This window comes from Lagenorhynchus albirostris, chromosome 20 (assembly GCF_949774975.1).
Source record: "Lagenorhynchus albirostris chromosome 20, mLagAlb1.1, whole genome shotgun sequence".
Classification (NCBI taxonomy): domain Eukaryota; kingdom Metazoa; phylum Chordata; class Mammalia; order Artiodactyla; family Delphinidae; genus Lagenorhynchus; species Lagenorhynchus albirostris.
Genome location: NC_083114.1, coordinates 15,132,394 through 15,158,239, shown reverse-complemented (window position 1 = coordinate 15,158,239; position 25,846 = coordinate 15,132,394). Strand labels below are relative to the sequence as shown.

The 25,846-nt window shown below is 38.3% G+C and overlaps 1 protein-coding gene and 2 non-coding genes across 5 annotated transcripts in view; all 3 read right to left on the bottom strand.

The window, feature by feature from the left end:
- Positions 1–25,846, bottom strand: part of SSH2 (slingshot protein phosphatase 2) — a 243,501-nt gene that overhangs the window by 37,112 nt on the left and 180,543 nt on the right. For all 3 annotated transcript variants that reach the window (XM_060134896.1, XM_060134898.1, XM_060134897.1), the window contains 6 exons: positions 13,577–13,698; positions 8,794–8,862; positions 7,941–8,006; positions 4,206–4,400; positions 508–601; positions 245–373 (listed from right to left, as the gene is read on the bottom strand). In XM_060134896.1, the coding sequence (XP_059990879.1) occupies positions 245–373; positions 508–601; positions 4,206–4,400; positions 7,941–8,006; positions 8,794–8,862; positions 13,577–13,698 (675 nt within the window). The remainder of the gene's footprint in view (positions 1–244; positions 374–507; positions 602–4,205; positions 4,401–7,940; positions 8,007–8,793; positions 8,863–13,576; positions 13,699–25,846) is intronic.
- LOC132512442 (small nucleolar RNA U2-30) lies at positions 19,061–19,130 on the bottom strand. The gene has a single exon (XR_009538170.1). It is a non-coding gene; the product is annotated as a small nucleolar RNA U2-30 (small nucleolar RNA).
- Positions 19,269–19,348, bottom strand: LOC132512444 (small nucleolar RNA U2-19). Its single transcript, XR_009538172.1, has one exon. It is a non-coding gene; the product is annotated as a small nucleolar RNA U2-19 (small nucleolar RNA).

The following is a 25,846-nucleotide window of genomic DNA, read 5'->3' as shown; positions in this document are numbered from 1 at the left end:
GGGAAGAGATGAGCAGAAGCACACCATTTCCACCATACAATAGATGTAAATAACCTTAAGAGCACAGATCATTGTAAAATGTAGTAAAATACAGGAAGTGATGAGGTTTGAGTATTTATGACCTTTGTTTTTAATGTAAGTTACATTTTATCTAAATATAATAAAATTTGATAATTACCCCCGCTTCCATGAGTTGGTATGGACTAGCCCCAGCACACCCCTTTAAAGTGGTCCTAGGACTTACCAAGAACACGTGCTCAAATATCTGTGTAGGGCTATCCATCTGACCAAGGATCACTATCATTTCATTATCTATAAATTCCTTGAATTCTCGCAAGTTGCACACCATTTGCATTTCCAATTCAGTTCGAATCTGAAACAGAGATGACATTTTGTACTAATCTCTGAAAAGTCCCTCTGGACTTCCAATCACTCACCATTTCTAGCCCCGCTCCTATTATCTTTCTACCTCTAGCCTTGGAACAATGGGGACTCAAGGTCTCTTACCTCTTTGGATGTGATATTCTCCAAATCCTTCTGCATCATAATCTCCCTTAATTTGGTTTTAATTAGCCTTTCTGTTCGCTCACGTTCAGTTGGTCTGAGAAGAGAGAAATGGTGATTTTTCTTAGGCAGGAATTTGACCAAGTTAATGAATGTGCCACCTGATCATGCTTCCAAACTGGCAGCCCTTCCCTTTGTTACCCTTAAATTTATACTCTGGAGGCACGGGAAAAAGAAACTTATACTTTAAAAAGTTTCTTTTCAGAATGTATAGAATATAAACATGTAGTGATTATTACTTGAAGAGATTGTACATGTCTAAAAGCCCATAAATATATTCACGTATACAGATCCAAGAAGGAGTAAAAGACAAATAGGCTATACTGAGTGTAATACTTTAATGGAGGACCATTTCCCATCAAGTACCCAAGTACCACTTGCTGAGCTAGAATACCAAGCTGGGAAGACCAGTGGTGCGGCCTACTATGGAACTGGGTCTTCTGTAGCTTAAAAATGCCACCCAATGCTGACCATCTGTTGCTACGGTTCTAGAAAAATGCGAAAGAGAGAAGAATGATTTCTGCCTTCTTCAATGAAGCAAATTCTCTTCCAAAATGGATTTTAAAGATTAGCTACCTGGAGTACTCCATCCAAAATGTTTTCTTTTTCACAAAAGCTCTCACCAATATCTCTGTGAAATTATTATCCCCATTTTACAGATAAAGGAAATAAACAGCTGAAAGGTTAAATGACATGCCAACCGTCACCTTCACTGGCAGGAGACCCAGAACTCTCCGTCCAGCCTAACACTCTACCTGCAAGATTATGCTGCTTCCCTTAGTCTTCTGAGTCTCTTAAAAACAAAAATTTCCCTTGGAACCCTACTATGAAATCAAACTAGGAAGCTGATTCTCCAATTACTGGAAAGATACTGGTTCAACATAACTAGATGCTTCTCTCTAAAAGCATTATTTCATATTATGCAGAATTTGAGTGAGGCTAACAGAGAGTACTTTCTGTCTCATCTTTCCCTCCTACCAACTTGAGAAAGGTATCTGCCCTGTACTTCCTTATTTGGAGATGGAAATGGACTAAGCCTTCAGGCATCCTGCCTGCCCTTGCTGCCTACGGCCTTATCACTGGCTGCAAAAATAGCTTCAGTATAATCTCCAAAGATGGATGCTCTGACCCCACAACCTTGGGGCTCCCCACCACTTGTACTCTTAGTTTCTCACGAACCCTGCAGAGTATAGCTAACGCCTCTGCCATTTCCCTGTCAATCGGCCAAAGCATCCCTGTCTTGACTAGGATTAACATTCTTAACCATGCTCCCCACCATTTTTCCTAGACATAGCTAATGGTAGAAAGTTATACATTTCAGTCTTCTACTAAAAATAGATATTGGTAAAAAACAAATTTTAGCACCTGTGTGCATCGGTTCGATTCCCTAGTTTAGCAGACTTTCTCCCAATCCTTCACACTTGTTGGGCCAGAGTGGTTTGGGAGCAGACATACCTGGGTTTTAATCCCAGCCCTGCTACTTACTAGTGGTACGACCTTGAACAAATACCTTCCCTTTGCTGAACCTCTGTTTCCTTTTCTATAAAATGTGAACAGTAATGCTATTTGCCTCACGAGGTTTTTATGAGAATTAAATGAGATACCATGTATGAAGTGCCTGGCATAACATCTGACGTACACTGGAGGCACCATACACCTATGTTCCCTGCTCTACCTTCCTTGGATTTCAAAATATAAACTTTATTCACAGTAGAGCACTTAAGTCCATTTTGGCATACATTCTCCTCTGTAACCTCAGCATTATTTTTTAGGCTTTTCTAGTCAACTTAGGGAAGAAGAGGGAATGGAAAAGGCATTACAACACAAACATACTTTCTCCCTTGATTTCACTAGAGAAAAATCTGGAAAATACATATATACACAAAGAAAATAAAAATCATTGAAAATCCCCATCATTATTAATACTCTCACCTACAGCTCTCAGTCTTTTTCTACAGACAGACATTTGTTTATTAAATATATCTTAAATTGTGGTTATATTGTACCTAGTAAGAATTAACATTTAATGAGCCTTTACCATGTGCCAGGGACTACATTTTACATTACTATTATTTTTTTTTTTGCTCAGGGATAGAGAGAGATTATGGGCAATTTTATTTTCTTTCCTTTTTGTGTTGTAATTTCTAAATCTTCTCTAATAAAATCAGGAAAAATGAAAAGTCTGATTTAAAATGTCCATTTATGAACAAGATGAGACATCCATGTCTCCAATACCCATCAACCAGTCATAAAGCATGAAATCAATAACACTGCCCACGATTCTGAAAGCCATACATACTATCCTTATCTTTTTAGTTACTGTGGAATCTTATTTATTTATTTGTTTGTTTATTTATTTATTTATGGCTGTGCTGGGTCTTCCTTGAGGGCCTTCTCTAGTTGCGGTGATTGGGGGCTACTCTTCGTTGTGGTGCGCGGGCTTCTCATTGCAGTGGCTTTTCACGGGCTCTAGGCGCACGGGCTTCAGTAGTTGTGGCTCACAAGCTCTAGAGCGCAGGCTCAGTAGTTGTGGCGAATGGGCCTAGCTGCTCCATGGCACGTGGGATCTTCTCGGACCAGGGCTTGAACCTGTGTCCCCTGCACTGGCAGGCATATTCTGAACTGCTGCGCCACCAGGGAAGCCCCAGTTACTGTGCAATCTTGAAAGGACTAGAGCTACTAGTACTAACTGGTTCTCGTACCAATAATACCCTATACAAAAAAGCCTTCACTGTTTTTTTTGACTGTTCCATTCACACAATTCTTGGAAATTTCACCTTTCCTAGTAAAAAGCATTTATTATCTAAATTAAGTCTTTAAAAAAAGAATCACGAATTGTTTTGGTATCACTTTAGGAATCTGAAGGTGAAGGTTTGTAAGACCATTTAGCAAGTAGCTACTCTTCTTTCCCAGATGTAGAACACCTTGGAAGTGCAGAAAGATCAATTCAGAGCAAAATAAACATCCTGATTAATTTCCAAAGCAGGAACTAAGTGTGAAAAAATTTCCAAAATAGTCACATAAGTTTCAACACATAGACCTAAAAAGGAAATAAACATCAGCTCCACCTTAGGCTATCCAATTTGCAGTACAGCAGGGAGATTTAATAAAAATGTTACAGACCTAACAAGGCAAATGTGGGGCTGAGTAAGACAGAAATTACAATATATATTTTTAAAATTTGAACAGAAATCAGTTAAAAATTAGCATAACAACGTAGGTATTCTAAATTGACTGGAAACATCTTGTTTTCTTAAGTATTAGCAACATCCCTCTAAAAGCTTCTCTATGTCATTAATTTGCTTAGGAAATGCTTCTTTTAAGATAATGGAAGGTCAGACTTCAGCCTAACTCCTTTAAACTCAAATTTCAAATTAGTGGAATCTGAATTAATGGGATTTTATGGTATTGCAGATCTTAACTATGGAGACTCCACTGTGCCCAGGAGTGAAACTCTTCAGGCCTTTGCACACAACAGAAAGGACAGGTTTCTTTGCGAGGCAGATGTGTAGTGCAGACAATGACTAATATCACTGGTAAGGTTAATTCCCTAAGAGGAGAGATTAGGGAGGAACATGCTGGTTCTGACCCCCAAGAACGCAACAGAGAGGACTTCCATGATCCTCAGCAAGATGACTTACATGTCTGTGAAAAGAGCTGGAGAGTCAGGCCGGTGGGACTGCACATCCTGCATAGCATTCCATTCATTGACTGAGGATTGATCTGAGTTGATATGGCTCTCATAATAACTCACCCAGGTGAGAAACAGGCTGCCAGGGTAGTAGTTATGCATTCTGGCGACTTCACAAGCCTTGTGTAGACTCTGTAATGCAGACCTGAAAGATATGCTGGGAAATGAGCACTGGAGAACTGTGGGGATACCAAAAGGCCAATAATCCATGTGCTCCCCAAACTCTTCCAATTTTTAAATCCTATAGAGTTGGGCCTCTGGAGAATCTATTCCTTGGAATTCAAGAATCTCTGATTCTGATCATACTACATTATCTCTTCATAGCAATCAACTAGACATTTCTTGCTGAAAGATATGATGCATTATTAAGGCAGGGGGTAGAGGGGAGCAGGAGAACTGACAAGCTACCAGTGAAAAATAGGTCTGAGTACCTATGGAGCTCACAATCCTGTAGTTGGAACCACGCTGTGGCTACTGCCACTAGAGAAGTAAAGATCTACTTCATTTACTACACAAACATTTGTTTCTCTTGGCACAGAGTCACGTTAGAACACGTATTCCCTATGACTCTTAGAGGTTCCACAAAGATCACATAGACAGATGTTCCTAAGCCTTGAGGACAAGTCCTTTAATGCCCAGGATGTACTGATCTAATGATATCTGTCATTCTTGCTACCTTAGTCTCCTAGTCTTTTTAAACCATTTATTCATACACTTGAGCTACTTTCTAAGAACAGCTCTGGTTATACTGAGACTAATTAAATCTCTGACTCTGAACTCAGGAACTCAAGAAGGGTAAACAAAACTGAAAAGTACCTTTTTGGTTATATACTTGGGAAAACTAAAGCCAGAAATGCTAGGAAGAGTTATACAAGAGCAGGCATCTTTCTATGTTTTTGTTTACTGATTTGTCTCAAGTGCCTAAAAGAATGCCTTCTTTAAAAAAAAAAAAAAAAAAAAGAATGCCTTCTAGTTCAAAGTTGGAGCACAGTTAAAATTTGTTGAATGAAATGTCTTATTAGCTATAAACTAATGTCTCTCTCCTAAGGGAAAAGGATAGTATGCGAGTACTCTGTGGCCAATCTTTTTCTTAAAAATGCCTTTTTATTGTTTTTTTTCTTTCATAACAAATGTGATCATGCTCATTTTAGAAAATTTAGGGACCTCAGGTAAATGGCAGAAATATCCTTAATCTGACTGCCCAGAAATAACCACTCTTGGTCTCTGCAGAGATCAGCTGATCATATTCTGCACACCATTTAACTTGTTCTTTTACTATACACCTTGTCATCAACATCTTTCCAGGTCAATAAATATTCTTCAACTAGATAATTTTTAATGGTTGCATAATATTTAGAAACATGGATGTACCATAATTTAACTGATTACTATTATTTTAGCCATTTAAATTGCTTTCCTTTTTATTTTATTTTTTTTGCGGTATGTGGGCCTCTCACTGTTGTGGCCTCTCCCGTTGCGGAGCACAGGCTCCAGACGTGTAGGCTCAGCGGCCATGGCTCACGGGCCCAGCCGCTCCGTGGCATGTGGGATCTTCCCGGACCGGGGCACAAACCCGTGTCCCCTGCATCGGCAGGCGGACTCTCAACCACTGCACCACCAGGGAAGCCCCCTAAATTGCTTTCCATTTTTTGCTACTATTAGAACACTGACAAACATTTTTACAGTCAAAAATTTGCACACACCCTTATTACCTTAGGATAAATTCTTAGAAGCACAATTACTATTGTATGCTTCAAAGGGCATACAAAATGATACAGCAAGCTGGCAAATCATTCTCCAGAAAGGTTGTTCCAGTTTATTTTCCCACAAGTAAGTCTATGACAATGTTGTTCCTTAAGTCCTTGTCAACCCCATAAAATGTAAATTAAAAAATAAAATTATGACCAACTTCATGAGAAAAACATGCCAGTCCATTTTTAGTAGGGAAACAGATTTTCCCGTAAGAACAAAGTTGCAGAATCTTTTAAAATGCCTCTTTTTACTTAAAGTAAGCCAAATTCTCAGAATTCTCAGCAAATTTCAGTTTCTTACACAGATTCAAAGGTAAAAGCCAGCTTAGTGCAATGTACAGGATATTCAATGCATGTTTTCTTCATCCAGGAAACACATGCTTCAAAAGCATATGCCACAAGTGTCTGGTGCAAATGTCCTAAACACACTCAAGGCATAACCAGCTCATACTTCAGCTGCAGAGGCTGCAGTAACTACTTTCCTGTGAAGGAAACACCTGGTCTAAATGCTGCTTTGATCCATACATCATCTTTTTCTTTTCTTTTTTTTTTTTCTTTTGTGACTTTCAGTTCACTACTCCTCATGTGGTACACCAAAAAAAGTTTATTCTGCAATAAGCCAGCAGACCTAGGACTAGTCAGTCTACTTTAGAACATCAAAGCTTGAATTACTTGAATCCTTAATTAAGAATTAAGACTGCTTTGTACTCCTCCCCAAAATATAACTGAAAACACTGCATTTATGGGACTTAGGACTTACGGGTTTTACCTGGTATAGGTCAGTTGCTTTTAATGGACCCTTAGTCAAAAGAGGTCGTAAGTTTTCTATGAGAAATTTATCTGTGAAATATGCCCTAAATCTAAAAATTGGTCTAAACACATAACCTGAAACTCTGTCCTACCTCAATTACTGCATGAAATAAGATTTAATTGTTCAGCTTACTCTCTTTTAGGACCGCACCCACTTCAAGCCTATCAATCCTGTTATTCAGGGGTAAGTTATCTCCCTGGAGTCTTTTTCAGGCTCCTTTATTTCTTGTTTGGCTTGCATTCTGCCCATTCTACTCCTCATGGGGACTTCCACTATACAACAGGCAACTGAATGAGGAACTGAAATTCAAATCGCTGACTGGGGTATGACTCTGAATCTTAGAGTCACATCATTCCCTGTTTATACTGGATCATTTTTCTAGATAATCTAGAACAAATGAATAAGAATCTATTCTGTCTAAACGTAAGAGATACTCTTAGGCCAGTTATATAACCTCTCCAAACTCTATGGTTTTCTCACCCATAATAAGGAGCTAATAATACTATTTTGGGGAGTTGGTGTGATGATTAGATGTATTCCATGTAAAGCACTAGGCTCAATGCCTGACATATATAGTAAGTAACCCAAAAGTGTCAGTACACCAGCTGATGGTTATTAACAACTACAATGTTTTTTCTAGGCTTTATTTGCATTATGTAAATAGTCTCACAAACAGTTGCCAGCAATTAAATGGAAACTTATCGATGTATAATATAACTCCATCAATGCTATCCGTGATTACCTGAAGAAAGGGGAAGTTAATGCATAGTTGTGAATGTTCTAGACTTGGCTCTAGACTGCTACTAACTTAGTCAATGTGTCCCTATAAAACTCAGTTCCAACTGGCTATCTGATCCTTTGTCTTCCAGAGTCTAAGAGCACCTCTGAGTTTCACTTGTTCACCAACGCTGAAGGCCTTCCATTGTGATAATCTGAAAACTGAACTTCTAGGTCATCTTTAACTATGATGGCCACACAGACAGATCAAACAAAATCCTATACACACAAACAGATCATACAGCATTTTCATAAAGAACTGTGCCATTTCAAATACTACTTCTCACAAAATATTGTTCTAATAACATTAAAAAAACTTTCATAGAGATATTAAAAGTCCTCTTACCACATTGCCTGCACAGACACAGGTTTGAATATGTGAACTCTGTTATCTGTTGATACGCTGAACCCACTAAGGAAAACAGAATGAGACAAAAATCCATAAATGAGAGTAGGTTATTTCAGTTGTGAGTTTTCAAGGCTGTTTCCCAGGCTAGCAATTGCTGGCGCAGTAGAAGGTATCATCAGGCACTTTGTGTACAAGTTAACTGGAGTATGGGACTTGACTGAAAAGCTTCAACGAATTGTCTGATTTTATCTACCAAGCAAAATGAATGGACTCCCACATTGGAGTCAGGGAATTGCATACTGTTTCCCAGCTGTAGCTATGGACAAACTGTTCTGCTGTATGTTTCTATTTGGAAGTCTTGTGGGTTCTTAGCAAACCTGACCCTGGTTTTATAAACTGGAGCAAACATCTTGGTCTCTTGGGGACACATTCTAAAAACACCAGTAGGTGGGGGTGGGGGGTCACTGGAAAGAACTGGCACAGGAATGGGTTATACTGTAGGCTGACAGCTGGCAGAGGCAGCAAGAGATTATGTGAAACAGAACGTATCATCCTCTGGGAGAGCACTGCAACAGTCCCACGTGCTCAGACTAAAGAGCGAGCCAACAAACTAGCTCTTCTTTGTGTGGATTCTTACCGTAGTCGGTCTAGAGGAGTAGAAGCGAGAGGCTCTGGCAAGCTGTATTTTTACTCTACTTTACAAAACAGGAGTTTAAAAGGACTCACTGAGCTGCTGACATGACAGTTCAGCTGGGCATAATGGGCCTCCCATTCAGCTGAATGAATGGGCACTAAGATGGAACCCCACCCCTTGGCTTTCTGTAGGAGAATAAAAAGGGAAAGCTCTTACCCATCACCATCCAAATGAATTAGGGTGTCACTCCAGAGAGGCAGGACTAAACCCATGGTACAAGTGCTACTGCAAGACAAGAAATAGTCCATAAATTACTTCCTGTTACTCTAGGAAGCAGCTGTTTATTAACTCTTTCACTACAAAGGATAAGTCCCTAAGCTCGAAATTCTGACATAAGTGCAGAAATTTCTATTATATTACCAGTAACCCAACATATGTGTCCACAAGCTGTTTTTAAACAGGTGTTAGTTAGGTCTCTAGGTATTAAACATAGAGAACTTATTGACTGAGCTTCCTTTACTGCTGTCTTGCAAATGGCCACTGTCTAAAAAGTCCAGGTGATCGCTGACTTGCAACTGGCAGGTCTCAGCCCAAGTTCACAGCACCCAATTCAACTCAGAATTATTTCCAATGCCAAGAACTATTGCTAGTTACTGAAGACCTCTGACTATGTGATTTGCTCAATTCTAATCCTGCGGTTTACATAGATTTATTAAATACCAGAACGTACTCAATAGTCTAAAAGGGAAAAGTAATTGTTAATGGTTTGTAATCAAGTTAGAGAGACAAAACAGGCACATTACAACTTAAAAAAATAGAACAGTGCTTGGTGGCTGTGCACTGAAACAGCATTGCTGAAATGCAGAGTGAAGCGGAATGTCAACCACCAAAAAAAGAGTAGCTCTAGTATGGTATGTTAAAATATTATTTAAATCACACCCTATCCCAGGGAGGAAACTAGCTTTAAGTTAATGGAACAGGTTAGGATGGGAAGCCATGGACTCCCAATTGTGTCTCTATCACACCACTTCTCTGGACAACTATAATCTACCCTAGAACTCTGCCACTTTCTCTCCTTAAGGCTGCCATACACCATTTTCCCCTCCATTCAGTCTCCCAAAGGCTCCTACACCCTCTCCCTTCCAATATATCTTAGAAAAGCAGCATGGTATGGTAGAAAGAACACCAGATGTAGGAGGTGGAACAGCGAAGTACGGTTAAGAGCACAGGCTCTGGAGTCAGAGGGGCTTTGGAATCTGGATTCTGGCATTAACTGTATAATTTTAGGCAAATTATTTAATTGCGTTGTGCTCCAGTTTCCTCATCTGTAAAACTGGGATAAAACCACCTCCTTTATTGGGCTGTTTTGAAGGTTAAATTAGATAACACACCAAAAACAAATGTGTACAACAGTGCCTAAAACACAATAACAACTACCACGTATTGAGCAGTTATACTATGTCAAAAGATCTGGATTCGATCTCCTTCAGTATTTCAATTCCTTTTGACAAGTTATTTAACCTCTCACAGCCTTAATTTCTTCATCTTAAAATATAGGTAATGAAACCTAAGCCTCACAGGATTATCATAAAAATTTAAAATATTTAAAGTGAAACAATACATATGAATGTATTGTCATGTAAAACAAATGCTGAATATGAATCTGTGGTGGGTGCTCTAACACAATGGAAAGTGATTTTGGCAGGGCAGGGTGGGGGACATTATGAAAAGTGCATTAAAAACAACATGGGGGAGCTTCCCTGGTGGCACAGTGGATGGGAGTCTGCCTCCCGATGCAGGGGACACGGGTTCGTGCCCCGGTCTGGGAAGATCCCACATGCCGCGGAGCGGCTGGGCCCGTGAGCCATGGCCGCTGAGCCTGCACATCCAGAGCCTGTGCTCCGCAACGGGAGAGGCCACAACAGTGAGAGGCCCGCGTATCGCAAAAAAAAAAATAAAAAAATAAAAACAACATGGGGAATACTGAACTCCCACTGCTGCTGGAGTCACTGCAGGGCTAACAAAGGCCACTCCCTAGTTGGGCTGTATCTAAGGCTCTGCACTGCACTTGCTGCCCCGTGTTACTCACAACTCCACTAGTGATTCCAGAGTTCAGGAGATTCAAATCAAGATTGCAACAGCTTAGGCACATTGTAACCTTGGGCCTGAACTCCTGAACAGCTATCAAGCCAGGCCCTGGAGGGAGGAAGACTGCTCCACCACTGTTTCTGTTGACTAGATGAGGTGAGTACAAGGAAAACCTGTTTTTAAAATGGCTTCCCAAGGTTGAGCGAGTTATTTTTAGAGTAGTTTTTTTTTTTTCCTTAAGTGAATGCTTAGCTAGGTCCTAGCAGCAAGTATAATTTGGGTATAAACATGAAGGATTTATAGCTTAGTGACAAATCTAGAAATTAAGTAACTACAGAAGATACCAAAGGTCCAAAAGAGTGTGATCTATGAGCTTGTGACCAGACACCAGTTAAACTTTAGACAAGTGACAATGATATGCAGGAACCAAACATCACATTTTCTGCTTGTATTCAGGTTAGAATGCTTTTTTACATTAAGAAGTAGCTTTTTCACATGACAGGAAAGAGAGGCCTGAATTAGGCACACCTAGTATTTTTATCTAGTTTATCTTGAGTCTCATGAAAGTTTCTCCATTAAAGTATAGTTACTTATTTTAATAGATACTCATCCCATTAAAAAATTATTTATTGAGTGCCGCTATGTACCAGACATTTCAAGGTGTTGGGGGTATGAAGAAAAATTATAAAATAATACCATAAAACTCTATTACTTTATAACTTGAAATATATACCAAATGCAATTTGGAAACCAAGGTTATACTTTTTATTTAAAAATTTATTACTTAAAATATAACACAATACTCAAAGAACTTATAAATAGGCTAAATAAATTGGCTGTAATATATCTTGAGAATTACTTGGGATGAGCATGTCATAAACAATCTGGGTTCCACTTTGGTTTAATACTGTTTTGAAACATTAACTTTTTATATTCTCAGATACAAAATGATACAGATTCCTTCAAACAGCAACTGAGATAGAAATGATACTAGATTACTTGAGCAACAGTATTCTGAAGTGGGCAGCAATTTTCTTACTGTCCAAGCTCATTCAAACAGAGGATGTGGGGGAATTCATAATATCAAATTTACCAAATAGAATGAAAACTAGTTTCTATAGCTTTCCTTATCACATTTTGTCTTCCATAAACGAAAATTGTCTTTTGTTAGTCAGATATGATTCAGGCAGGACTATTACCAAAGACAGATGCAGTTTATCGGGGATAAATTACTGGGCACCCACATTAATAAGCATTCTTTATGATTTCTGGGAACGTTTAGGACAAAGTGAAAGAGAGATAAGATTAGACATCTGATTTCCCAGACTCTGGGTCAGGAGAATCTGAAGTTGTCGCCTTCTCTCTCTAGGGCAAGACTCAAATGACATTTCCATGCAGCTCCAGTTCCTGTTTTATGGGATTTCCAAAGGAGGAGTCAGGGAGAACCAAACAAAGGAAATGAGATGGAGAGCAGCCCTGTCCACCTGATCTTTCTGCAATGATGGAAATGTTCTATAAGTGTACTGTCCGACAGGGAAGCCACAAGCCACATGTAGCTAGAGTACTTGAAATGTGGCTAGCTGTGGCTGAGGAACTGAAATTTTAATTTTATTTAATTTTAATTTATTTAAATAGTTACAATGTGATTAGTGGCTATTGTACTGGACAGTACAGATCTAGAGACATAAAAACCCAAATCAGAGGTCTTAAAGTACTAATGAATGTAGGCAAGGTAGGTATTCTTACAGGATAAATGCTTATTGAAAGATCTGTGTTGCTTAGGTAACACCAGAGGTTAAAACCATGCAGGAGAAAAAGCTTCCTAAATGTGGTTTACAAGCCTGTGTAATTTCAGAGCGTACAATTAAAGGCTGTAAGTGGTATACAAGGTAACAACTCTGGCCTTGTGATCCTGGTGAACCCACATATCATTTTCAGGTTGACTGCTATGTACAAGCTCAGGTAAACACTAGTTTGGGAATCTTTCTGGTGACAATGTGATTTTTTTTTTTCCTTCCAACATCAGGACAATGAGAATCACTCTTAGTCTCCTCTTCTCTTTGCCACTAAATTCTCCCAGGCCTGGGTCACACCCCTAGCTACTCCACAATCGCATTCTAGTCCTGAACCAGGAAGTCAATGCTTTGAGATATCTGGCAGGATTTCCTGAGGCTTATTATCTACAGTGCAAAGATCTGCTTAGCAGCCACATTCCACAGTCTTCCCAAGGTTTCTCCAAAAAAAAAATGGGAAAATAAAATGGAAAGCAACAAACCTTGGAGGCACAAAAAAGCCAGGTGATACATGGTATCACCTTAGGTATCATCTTAGGATGTATAGTGCTGCTAAAGCCAAAGGTAAATGATTATAAAAGGTTCTGTTTTGAGTTTAAACAATCATCCCCCCTGCCTTTCTTTAACTCAGAAGAAGAAAAAAGGAAGTGTAACATTTGACAAAAGCAAGGTGCAAGGCCATGGATATAAGAGACTGGAATTAAAGTGGGCTCTCTTTGAACCCAGAACCCACTGGTACACTATCACAAAGGGTGTGTGCCCCAGAACCACCAAATGAATCGTTACTGCTTAAAATAAAGAGGACTGTAAAGAAAAGCCAGTTTTTTCCCCCCCTTGGAGATAGAAATTTAAATCATTTGCTTTATATCATTACCATCTAAAGATGAGAGGAAGAAGGTAAGGAATAGTGGTAAATTAGGAACACACAACCAAAGACATTCACTAAACATTTTTGTCTCTCAAGATTGTGTGACTAAGATACTTTTGATGTTCTCTAGTTTAACCCACTGAACTTTTAGAGTAGAACTGCATAAGGTGTTTTTGTCACAACTCAAAAGGTACCTGGAGTGGGTTGTTTAAAAAGAGGTTTTCTCATTCTCCCCTCTGTGGTACCATACCTGTCATTAGAGGAGAAATCCATTCCTAGGACGATGCTTTCTTCAGTGTCTTGTCTACCGTTAGTTGAAACCACTACCATATAGCGTGTTCGATTCTGGTAAGTACTTTCTAGTCTTACAGCCTGGAGGTTAATAGACAATAAAGAAATTAAGAAATTTAGAAGATCAATTTTAGATCATTCAACCCTTTTTACATCACCATTTTAAAGCATACTCAAGGAGATAGCAGAGCCAGTAATTAGGAGACCTAAATTCAAATCCCAGTTCATGGATTAACTATGAAAACTTCAGTAAGTTAACTGGAGGGAAATATAATAATACCTATTCCATTGGGTTGTAAGAATCATATGAAATAATGCATGTAAAGTACAGTGCTTGGCATATACTAAATGCTCAATAAATGTTTGCCATTAGGATAATTTATAACAATAACGATTACCAGGGCATGTTCTAATGATCTAAGAGTGGAATGTGAGGTATATGAATGTGAGCACCTGACTCACAGATCCATGTCCCGCAAACAATTATAATAGGAAGCAAAGTTTAATATCTAAGAGAAATATGCTCTATTGCATTCTTACAGATTATACACTACATGATTTTCTTTAGTTTCAAATATCAGAAGTTTATATTATTTTTATCAAAATTATGGTATTTTAAAAGGTCCTTCAGAAAATTCAAATATGCACATGGTCTCAGATGATATTAAGGATTTACTGTAAGTGTGATAATGGCATTGTGGTTATGCCTTTTTCTTAAATATCTGGAGTGAGATGACCTGAGGCCCAAGTTTTACTTTAAAATCTTCCAACAATGGGAAGCAACAAGATATTCTTCAGTAGGTAAATGGATAAACTGTGGTACATCCAGATAATGGACTAAAAAGAAATGAGCTATCAAGCCATGCAAAGACATGGAGGAATCTTACAGGCATATTACTAAGTGAAAGAAGCCAATGTGAAGAGGCTAGATAGATAGTATGATTCCAACTCTATGACATTCTGGAAAAGGCAAAACTATAGAGTCAGTAAAAAGATCAGTAGTTGCCAGGGGTAAAGGGAGCACTAAGGATTTTTAGGGCAGTGAAATTACTCTGTATGATACTCAAGTGGTAGATACGTGTCATTACACATTTGTCAAAACCCATAAAATGTATAGCACCCAAGAGTGAACCCTAATGTAACTATGGACTTTGAGTAATAATGATGTGTCAATGTAGGTCCATCAGTTGTGACAAATGTTCAGCTCTTGTGGGAGATCGTGATAATGGGGGAGGCTATGCTTGAGTGGGAATAGAGGGTACGTGGCAAGTCTCTGTACCTTCTGCTCAATTTTACTGTGAACATAAAACTGTTCTAAAAAATGCAGTCTATTAAAAAAATTTGCTAAGAGGGTAGATCTTCTATTAAGTTCACCACCGTCGTCATCATCCTAAGGAGGAGGAAGAGGAGGGAGGCAGGGCTGGAGGGAACTTCTGAGGTGATGAATATGTCTATGATATAGACTGTGGTAATGGTTTCACAGGTACATACTTATCTCCAAACTCATCAAGTTGTATATATAAATATGTACTTTTTGTATGTCAACCGTACCTCAAAATAAAGTGGTTTTTAAAAAGTTCCAGCAAAGAAAGAATAAAAGGGAGATAAACGAAAGAAATCTGGCAAAATGTTGATGGTTATTAAAGTTGGATAACAGGTTCATGCAGACATATTTTCTACTTTATATGTTTGGGAATTTTCTTAATAAGAAGGCTCAAAAAGATACTTTATAAACCTTAAAAATAAAGTAAAATGGCTACTAGTCAACATTCATTCAATTATTTACTCTGTATCTACAGTGTATATCATCAGGGCAGCCATGAGGATTCAATGGTGGAAGAGAGAGATATGGTTCCTGCCCTCACAGACTGTACAGTCTAGACTACTCTTCTTTTTATCTGTTAATAAAAAGCCAGGAAGATGTGCACTGGAGGCAATATCCTCTGTATAACATACTCTCCCACCCCCACTCCTTATCTCAGAAGAGAAACGGTTTCAATCCTATCACCTGGCTCAAGAAATCTGTCACAAATTTGTTAGAAATTTCTATCTGGAATTCTTTCAGCGCTACTCTTCTTGGAGTCTCCTCCTTCATTCTGTCACTATTCCAAAAGTGGCCCGCAAAGAAAAAAAAGAGACATCACATGACCCACTTAAAAAGGCAGAGGTGAGTCAGTCTCTCCTGGCTATCTTTTCACCTCTATTCTGATACTCCTAGGAAAAGCTACTTGTAAGCACAATCACCTGAAGTAACTACATTAAGCTTGTCTCTAATAAAGAGCTGATACAACAAGAATGTAATTCCCACCATACTAACTCCATGTACCAGGTAGAGAGCTGTACTGATGACTTTTATGTTCCATGAAATAATAGAACATTTCAAACCAAATTCACTTCTGAGAAGCTAAGAGGAACTACTAGTTAAACTGACGAAGGTCTAGCCCTATTTGGCTGGGACCAAGTGAGCATTATACACATAGAGCTATGAGTAGCAGTAAATGCACATGAGGAGGACTGAAAGGCAGCACAGACTCTATGATTCTAGAAACATTCCACAAAATATTAAACTAACCAAAAACCTGGTGCAGGTAAACTAGAATTTCTTATAAACAAGATCTCAGCTATTATTACATATCTAAACCTGGGCTTGCTTTGGCAAGCTCTGATCTAACTGTTCAGTTTCCTGAATATGTATGTTACAGGTCTTTTATCCTGTCAAAGCTCTGAGAATTTCTGGAAAGGCTCACATGCAAATGACATGGAAACAACTAAACTATGCTTCTGATCATTTATCTATAACTTCTACACCAACTATTGGGGACTGATTGGCTAAGCTGAAGCTGATAAAGGTAAAAACAAAAACAAACAAAAGACCTCCATAAATATTACCTATTATGCAAGTTATCAGGCCAAGTTAGCAGGTGGGTAGCAAGTTTCTTTGTGATATTCAAATAAAACATTAGTTGTTTCTCTTTTAAAAGTGAGGTGTGTATCTGTTTATCTATGTATCTATTTAAAATATAAAGAGCATTTCAAATGTTTGGCCCTCCCTTGCTTAATCTAATCAGAACAGAAGATCCTAAACCTAATGGGAAAGGCCCCAGTCATCTCACACTGATTTAGGCTTGAGAAACTGGCACATCACAGATTCATTCCATTTTAAGCTTCTTAGATGGAAGAATAGCACTTAGAGGTCTTGGGATTTGATCATGGACCTCTACATAGCACCTACAGTTACTACTAAACCTTTACTAAATGGAAGTGGAGCTTTAATCAGTGGGTGAGAAGCCATGACATTAACTTAACACCTACATCCTAATTAGAAGGGCAAGATCAAAAATTTTTTTTTCATTAATTAATTTATTTTTGGCTGCGTTGGGTCTTCGTTGCTGCGTACGGGCTTTCTCTAGTTGCAGTGAGCGGGGGCTACTATTTGTTGCTGTGCATGGGCTTCTTATTGCAGTGGTTTTTCTTGTTGTGGAGCATGGACTCTAGGCACGTGGGCTTCAGTAGTTGTGGCATGTGGGCTCAGTAGTTGTGCCTCACAGGCTCTAGAGCGCAGGCTCAGTAGTTGTGGCGCACGGGCTTAGTTGCTCCACAGCATGTGGGATCTTCCCAGACCAGGACTCGAACCTGTGTCCCCTGCATCGGGAGGAGGATTATTAATCACTGTGCCACCAGGGAAGCCCCAAATCAAATTTTTTTATAAAATTTTTTTTTTGCAATGCCAGGGGACAGACCTGAGGCTTCGAAATTCCCTTTAAGCTTCAAGATTCTAAATTAAGGAAATAAATAAAAATTTAAGAGCCACAGCATAGAGAAAATACTAATACCCACCCTGGTTTGAGGTCTATTTCACTCCTGTGTTGGGGAGATTAACAAAATCTAATAATCTAATTTGATTCATTAAGTCAATCAGAGAAATATAATTTAAAATGGCAGTTTGCACATACCCTAATATTAGAATTGGCAGGAATTCCAATGTTTCCTCAGTTTCCAGAACTCACATGGAATAGATGACAAATAAGGCAACAATTCAGATGCATTTGATTAAAGTTCTCATTGAAAAGGATACTACTGAAGTTTACTCTAATCGCCCAAATAAAATAACATTTTGTTTTTTTAACGTCTTTATTGGAGTATAATTGCTTTACAATGGTGTGTTAGTTTCTGCTTTATAACAAAGTGAATCAGCTATACATAAACATATATCTCCATATCTCCTCAACATTTTGGATTTAAAAAAATATTTTTCTTACCTATCTATCTATCTATCTATCTATCTATGGTTGGGTCTTCCTTGCTTTCCCTAGTTGTGGAGGGTGGGGGCTACTCTTTGTTGTGGTGCACGGGCTCCTCATTGTGGTGGCTTCTCTTGTTGTGGAGAACGGGCTCAGTAGTTGTGGCTCGTGGGCTTAGTTGCTCCACAGCATGTGGGATCTTCCCAGACCAGGGCTCAAACCCGTGTTGCCTGAATTGTCAGGTAGATTCTTAACCACTGCGCCACCAGGGAAGTCCCAACGTTTTGGATTTTAAAACGTGGCAGCAATAGCAACTGAGAAAATTATTCCAAGAAAGTCCATTTATTGCTAAATTTGGAATAGTACAAGTTTCAGGAGAACTGGATCCAGCAATCCTAGGTCTGAGAAGTCATCTCATTTTCAAAGCTCATCTTATCAAAGAATGTTAAAAACTTCCCTTGTTTAAACGCTTAATCTGATTATAAGCAGTTCACAAACCAATACAACAACTTCTCTGCTCAGCATCATCCAGCATCAGGAAATACTCCTTAAGTTTACATTGCACCTTTGTCTTTAATCTATTTCCAACAAGAATCTTACATCATGCCCCTACATGCAATGTTTATCCTGAGGGAAGCCACATTATAAAGTCCCAACGTCAGAAGGCAGCTCACGCAATCCATCAAGAAAGAAAGGTTTCAAAAGTATGCAAATATTAAATTCTAGCCAAAAGAACAAAGTTAATACCTAAAATTAAAATAGACTTCAGATGTGACACTAATGAACTAAAGAACACTGTCTTCAAAAGAAACAGAGCTTGAGGGAGTCTCTGGATTTTATTATTTTAAAAAATCTCGATGAAATTCTTTAAAAAAAGACCCTATGGGAGGACTTCCCTGGAGGTCCAGTGGTTAAGACTCTGCCCTTCCAATGCAGAGGGTGCAGGTCGGGGAACTAAGATCTCTCATGCCGCGGGGTGCAGCCAAAAACAAAAAACAAAAAACCCCTGCAAACCCAATGACTTATATCTGTGCAGGCATTAAAAACAGATTTATTTACTGACATGGAAAGATACCCACAGGAAAGTCTGACAAAAGCAGGTTATAAAACAACATTTAGATTTTCACCTGTTTGTTTAAAAAAAAAAAAGATAAAAAAGGCACTCTCTGACATGACACATACTTTTTTTCTTCTTTCATTTCTGAGCTCAGATCAAGTACAGAAACCTTAATAGTTATAAAGGTCAGTAGTAAAATCTTTTCATCATGGCTCAGAACTGATTAGCCTTTCATACACACACTGCCCCTGCCCGCAACTTCATTCAACCACTGACAAGTCTTCAGTGATCCACTGTCACCTTGTAAGTACATAAGCCCTTACTTATGTTTTAAATTACTTTATACTTTTGCTTCTCAGTACTACAGAGATCATGCATTAGGTAGACTGCAAGGTTTTCTGATGCTCAGATTTGGCTATTTTCATCACTGACCCAGTTCAGTAAGAGCAGATCGCAGAGAATCAGACACATACTCTTACACGTACGCTTAAGACTAGAAGGATACTCATCCAAACAGTAAGAATGGTTTTCTTGGAGTACAGGATACAAAGTGATTTTTACTTTGTCTTTATGCCTCTCTGTACTGTCTGATTAAAAATAAAAAAATTAACCCCTTTTTCTTTTTGGAAAAAAAAAAAACAAAACCAAAAAACTCATTTTCTTAAATTCCCCTGCAAATTACTCAAAACAACTCCTAGTACCTTGTCAGCACCTCACTGCTAGTTAAAAACACTAGCTTAAGTTACTTTAAATGTTAGCAAAGCTCTTAATTTCCCAGTCTATTTTTATTTTTAATTAAATGGGTCTTTGATAATGTGCAAGAGCACTGTAAAACCACTGCCTTCATATTATCAGCTATGGTCTTCCCAAGTACTAAAGCTAACGCTTAAGATTGTATTTACAATGCAGAGCTTCCCTGGAGGAAAAATTAGTTTAGTCCTATTTTCAATGCTAAAGCAAAATGTGGGATTTAGTGCCTTTATTTGTTGTTGGGTTATTAAAAAAAATAAAAGCAGGAATTTCAGTTAACTATCAAACTTTTTAACCTTATGCACAATCCCCAGAATGAGAGTTTCAGCATTTGAAATTTAACTCAAAACAAAAGGCTTTGCTTTGAGTCTACAAATGCTCCTTTCAGTTAGAAAAGTGCTAATTTGCCCAAAGTCACACAATGTATTCACTCATTTTCTTGAAGATGACTCACTCAATAATCTGAAACATAATGACTATGTGTTTGTAACAATTCAAAACAACTGCTGTAAAATGGCTTGTCACTTGAGCTCTGAATTAATTTAAAGGCGTCAGTTACATTTTTTGAATTTATATTTTATAAATGTAAAGCAGCTGAAGCTGCATACTTCAGCAGGAAGGAAAAAATTTAATTGCCAATTCTGCCTTAGTAACTGCTCCCTTATGCTTTCCCAAGTCTCTTGTGGTTGAAATTATTTTAACATTCAGAGGTGCAACCCAAATTCTGGAATTTTATTAATGAGAAAGAGATAAAGTGAGTTATAGACCTCAGCTTTAGCTCTACCAAAGCAAATAATTTTTGGAAACTAGCCACAAATTTCTATCTCTATTTCTAATATATGCAAGTGACCATTATTATGGGTTTTAGAGGAGTTGTTCTCAAAGTGTGACTCCTGGACCAGCACCATCAGCATGACTTGAAAACTTGTTAAAAATGTAAATTATCATTGCCTCCTGCTCCCCAAATCAAACTCTTCAGGTGGAGTCCAGCAAATGTCAGTTTAACAAAGCTCTGGAGGTGATTCTGATGTACTCTAAAGTCTGAGCATCACTGCTTTAAAATACTAATGCTGTAAGAATTGGACCCCACTTTTTTCACTTAAAAAGAAGTGTTTAAGATAGAAGTATATCAAGAAATATAGACAAGATTTATGTAAGTATAATGCTACATTAGGATTAGGATATAAAATAATTTTGGAGGGATTTCTTATTTCAATTCCTTTAAATTTCAAAGTGAGTTTCTCAACAAAAATTAGTGGCCATGTCAAGAAGGCTATAGAGGCAGCATTCAGGAGAAAAAATGACAGAATCTAAACACAGAATGATCAGTGTAATTACCATAGAGTTCAGAGGGCTGATCATCAACTTTCCAATCATTCATGTATTCTACTCATTATCTCTCTTCCCAGACACAAAGCAGAGATCAGCTATTTGGATTTCCACAGATACATTAAGTTCAATTTCCAAGTTATCACCTTAGCCCAGAAGGGCTCGTCACCACGCACCTGGATTATTGCAATAACTACCCAGCAGGCTTCCTGATTTAAGTTGGCTGCCTCCTCCCCTCTACTCTGTATTAGCTTTTGTGGAATAGTTCTTAAATACTGTAGCTGTCAAGTGCTCATGGAACATTCTCCAGGATAGATCATATCTTGAGTAAAAATCAAGCCCTGGTAAATTTAAGAAAATTAAATCGTATCAAGTATCTTTTCCAACCACAACACTATGAGACTAGATATCAATTACAGGAAAAAATCTGTAAAAAATACGAACACATGGAGGCTAAACAATACTAAGTAACCAAGAGATCACTGAAGAAATAAAAGAGGAAATCAAAAAATACCTAGAAACAAATGACAATGAAAACACAACGACCCAAAACCTATGGGATGCAGCAAAAACAGTTCTAAGAGGGAAGTTTATAGCAATACAATCCTACCTCAAGAAACATGGAACATCTCAAATAAACAACCTAACCTTACGCATAAAGCAATTAGAGATAGAAGAACAAAAAACCCCCAAAGTTAGCAGAAGGAAAGAAATCATAAAGATCAGATCAGAAATAAATGAAAAGGAAATGAAGGAAACGATAGCCAAGATCAATAAAATTAAAACCTGGTTCTTTGAGAAGATAAACAAAATGGATAAACCATTAGCCAGATTCATCAAGAAAAAAAGGGAGAAGACTCAAATCAATAGAATTAGAAATGAAAAAGGAGAAGTAACAAATGACACTGCAGAAATACAAAGGATCATGAGAGATTACTACAAGCAACTCTATGCCAATAAAATGGACAACCTGGAAGAAATGAACAAATTCTTAGAAAAGCACAACCTTCCAAGACTGAACCAGGAAGAAATAGAAAATATAAACAAACCAACCATAAGCACTGAACTTGAGACTGTGATAAAAATCTTCTAACAAACAAAAGCCCAGGACCAGATGGCTTCACAGGCAAATTCTACCAAACATTTAGAGAAGAGTTAACACCTATCCTTCTCAAACTCTTCCAAAATATAGCAGAGGGAGGTACACTCCTAAACTCATTCTACAAGGCAACCATCACCCTAATACCAAAACCAGACAAAGATGTCACAAAAAAAGAAAACTACAAGCCAACATCACTGATGAACATAGACGCCAAAATACTAGCAAACAGAATCCAACTGCATATTAAAAGGATCATACACCATGATCAAGTGGGGTTTATCCCAGGAATGCAAGGATTCTTCAATGTAGGCAAATCGATCAATGTGATACACCATATTAACAAATTGAAGGAGAAAAACCATACGATCATCTCAATAGATGCAGAAAAAGCTTTTGACAAAATTCAACACCCATTTATGATAAAAACTCTCCAGAAAGTAGGCATAGAGGGAGTTTACCTCAACATAATAAAGGCCACATATGACAAACCCACAGCCAACATTGTTCTCAGTGGTGAAAAACTGAAACCATTTCCACTAAGATCAGAAACAAGACAAGGTTGCCCACTCTCACCACTATTATGCAACATAGTTTTGGAATTTTTAGCCACAGCAGTCAGAGAAGAAAAAGACATAAAAGGAATCCTAACTGGAAAAGAGGTAAAACTGTCACTGTTTGCAGATGACATGATACTACACATACAGAATCCTAAAGATGCTACCAGAAAACTACTAGAGCTAATCAGTGAATTTGGTAAAGTAGCAGGATACAAAATTAATGCACAGAAATCTCTTGCATTCCTATTCACTAAAGATAAAAATCTGAAAGAGAAATTAAGGAAACACTCCCATTTACCACTGCAACAAAAAGAATAAAATACCTAGGAACAAACCTACCTAAAGAGACAAAAGACCTGTATGCAGAAAATTATAAGACACTGATGAAAGAAATTAAAGATGATACTAACAGATGGAGAGATATACCATGTTTTTGGATTGGAAGAATCAATATTGTGAAAATGACTACACTACCCAAAGCAATCTACAGATTCAATGAAATCCCTATCAAACTACCACTGGCATTTTTCACAGAACTAGAACAAAAAATTTTACAATTTGTATGGAAACACAAAAGACCCTGAATAGCCAAAGCAATCTTGAGAAAGAAAAATGGAGCTGGAGGAATCAGGCTCCCTGACTTCAGACTATACTACAAAGCTACAGTAATCAAGACAGTACAGTACTGGCACAAACACAGAAATATAGATCAGTGGAACAGGGTAGAAAGCCCAGAGATAACCCACGCACATATGATCACCTTATCTTTGATAAAGGAGGCAAGAGTATACAATGGAGAAAAGACAGCCTCTTCAATAAGTGGTGCTGGGAAAACTGGACAGCTACATGTAAAAGAATGAAATTAGAACACTCCCTAACACTGTACACAAAAATAAACTCAAAATGGATTAGAGACCTAAACGTAAGGCCAGACACTATAAAGCTCTTAGAGGAAAACACAGGCAGAACACGCTGTGACATAAATCACAGCAAGATTCTTTTTGACCTGCCTCCTAGAGAAATGGAAAGAAAAACAAAATTAAACAAATGGGACCTAATGAAACTTAAAAGCTTTTGCACAGCAAAGGAAATCATAAACAAGACGAAAAGACAACCCTCAGAATGGGAGAAAATATTTGCAAACAAAGCAACTGACAAAGGATTAATCCAAAATATACAAGCAGCTCACGTAGCTCAATATCAAAAAAACAAACCACCCAATCCAAAAATGGGCAGAAGACCTAAATAGACATTTCTCCAAAGAAGATATACAGATTGCCAACAAACACATGAAAGGATGCTCAACGTCACTGATCATTAGAGAAATGCAAATCAAAACTACAATGAGGTATCACCTCACACCAGTCAGAATGGCCATCATCAAAAAATCTACAAACAATAAATGCCAGAGAGGGTGTGGAGAAAAGGGAACCCTCTGGCACTGTTGGTGGGAATGTAAACTGATAACAGCCACTATGGAGAACTGTATGGAGGTTCCTTAAAAAACTAAAAATAGAACTACCATATGACCCAGCAATCCCACTACTGGGCAAATACCCTGAGAAAATCATAATTCAAAGAGAGTCATGTACCACAATGTTCATTGCAGCTCTATTTACATTAGCCAGGACACGAAAGCAACCTAAGTGTCCACTGACAGATGAATGGCTAAAGAAAATGTGGCACATATGTACAATGGAATATGAGCCATAAAAAGAAATGAAACTGAGTTATTTGTAGTGAGGTGGATGGACCTAGAGTCTGTCATACAGAGTGAAGTAAGTCAGAAAGAGAAAAACAAATACCGCATGCTAACACATATATATGGAATCTAAAAAAAAAAAAAAAAAAAAGGTTCTGAAGAACCTAGGGGCAGGACAGCAATAAAGACGCAGACGTAGAGAATGGACTTGAGGACACAGGGAGGGGGAAGGGTAAGCTGGGACGAAGTGAGAGAGTGGCATGGACATATACACACTACCAAATGTAAAACAGATAGAGCTAGTGGAAAGCGGCAACATAGCACAGGGAGATCAGCTCAGGGCTTTGTGACCACCTAGAGGGGTGGGATAGGGAGGGTGGGAGGGAGACACAAGAGGGAGGAGATATGGGGATATATGTATATATATAGCTGATTCACTTCATTACACAGCAGAAACTAACACACCATTGTAAAGCAATTATACTCCAATACAGATGTTTAAAAAAAAAAATACTGTAGCTGTCCCATGTAACTTCTTGGCTCAAAAACCTGTAATGCTTCACTACAGATTACTGAAAAGGTAGAGGTACTAAAGGTATGAAATATTAGGGGGTCAGATAGGGAATGTAAATGAGTGGAGTAGTCCACGTGAAGATTAAATGGGTAGAAATACTTTTCACTTTCCACAAAGAATCATACTCATCCCATTTTTACTTTCCTACTTTTATTAGATGTTTTACTACAAGGCAACAGTGAAGGAACGATGACAAATGGTGACACTTGACTTTAGTGTGCAGGAGACAACAGAATATGTACAAATTACAGTAAATTAAGAACCCAGGCCATACTGATGCCCTCCCCCTACCAAGTCTAGCCAAGTTTTGCCATGTAAGAATAAGGTCCCAGTGTTGTCAGAATTCTTGATTTTTCAAGAAAAGCCCCAAGTCTGGATTTCTATGTGAAATCATCCAGCTTTAGAATTCTGGCTCAGATTTAAAACAACGACAACAACAGCAACAAAAACCACTGTGTGGTCCAAACAAAACATATCTCTGGCCTGTGGACTGCCAGATTGAGACCTCTAGTTTGGAGCATTAAGTCCCTATTTGCCTGCCTTGTCTTTTGGTATTTTAACTTCCCTGTATTAACAACAGTCCCCATACGTAGGCAGCATTTTATACTCTGATATGCTTTAGTGTCCGTTTGATTCTCTCAACTGTGAGAGGTAGAAAAGAGATAAGGAAGCAGGCACAGACAGACCAAGTGATTTGTCCAACATCATATGGTTGTCACTAAGCCCAGGTCTCCTGACTCTGAGACCAGCATAAACCTCTGGCCACTTAACTCTCTCCCTGTCCCTCTTATGTGTGCTTTTGCTTCAGTCATGCCCTCATCTAGAATGACTGTCTTCTTTCCTTCTGCCAATCTCATCATCTTTCAAGACCCAGCTTAAGCTCTACTGTCTATATAAAACCTTCCTCAACTAGGTTA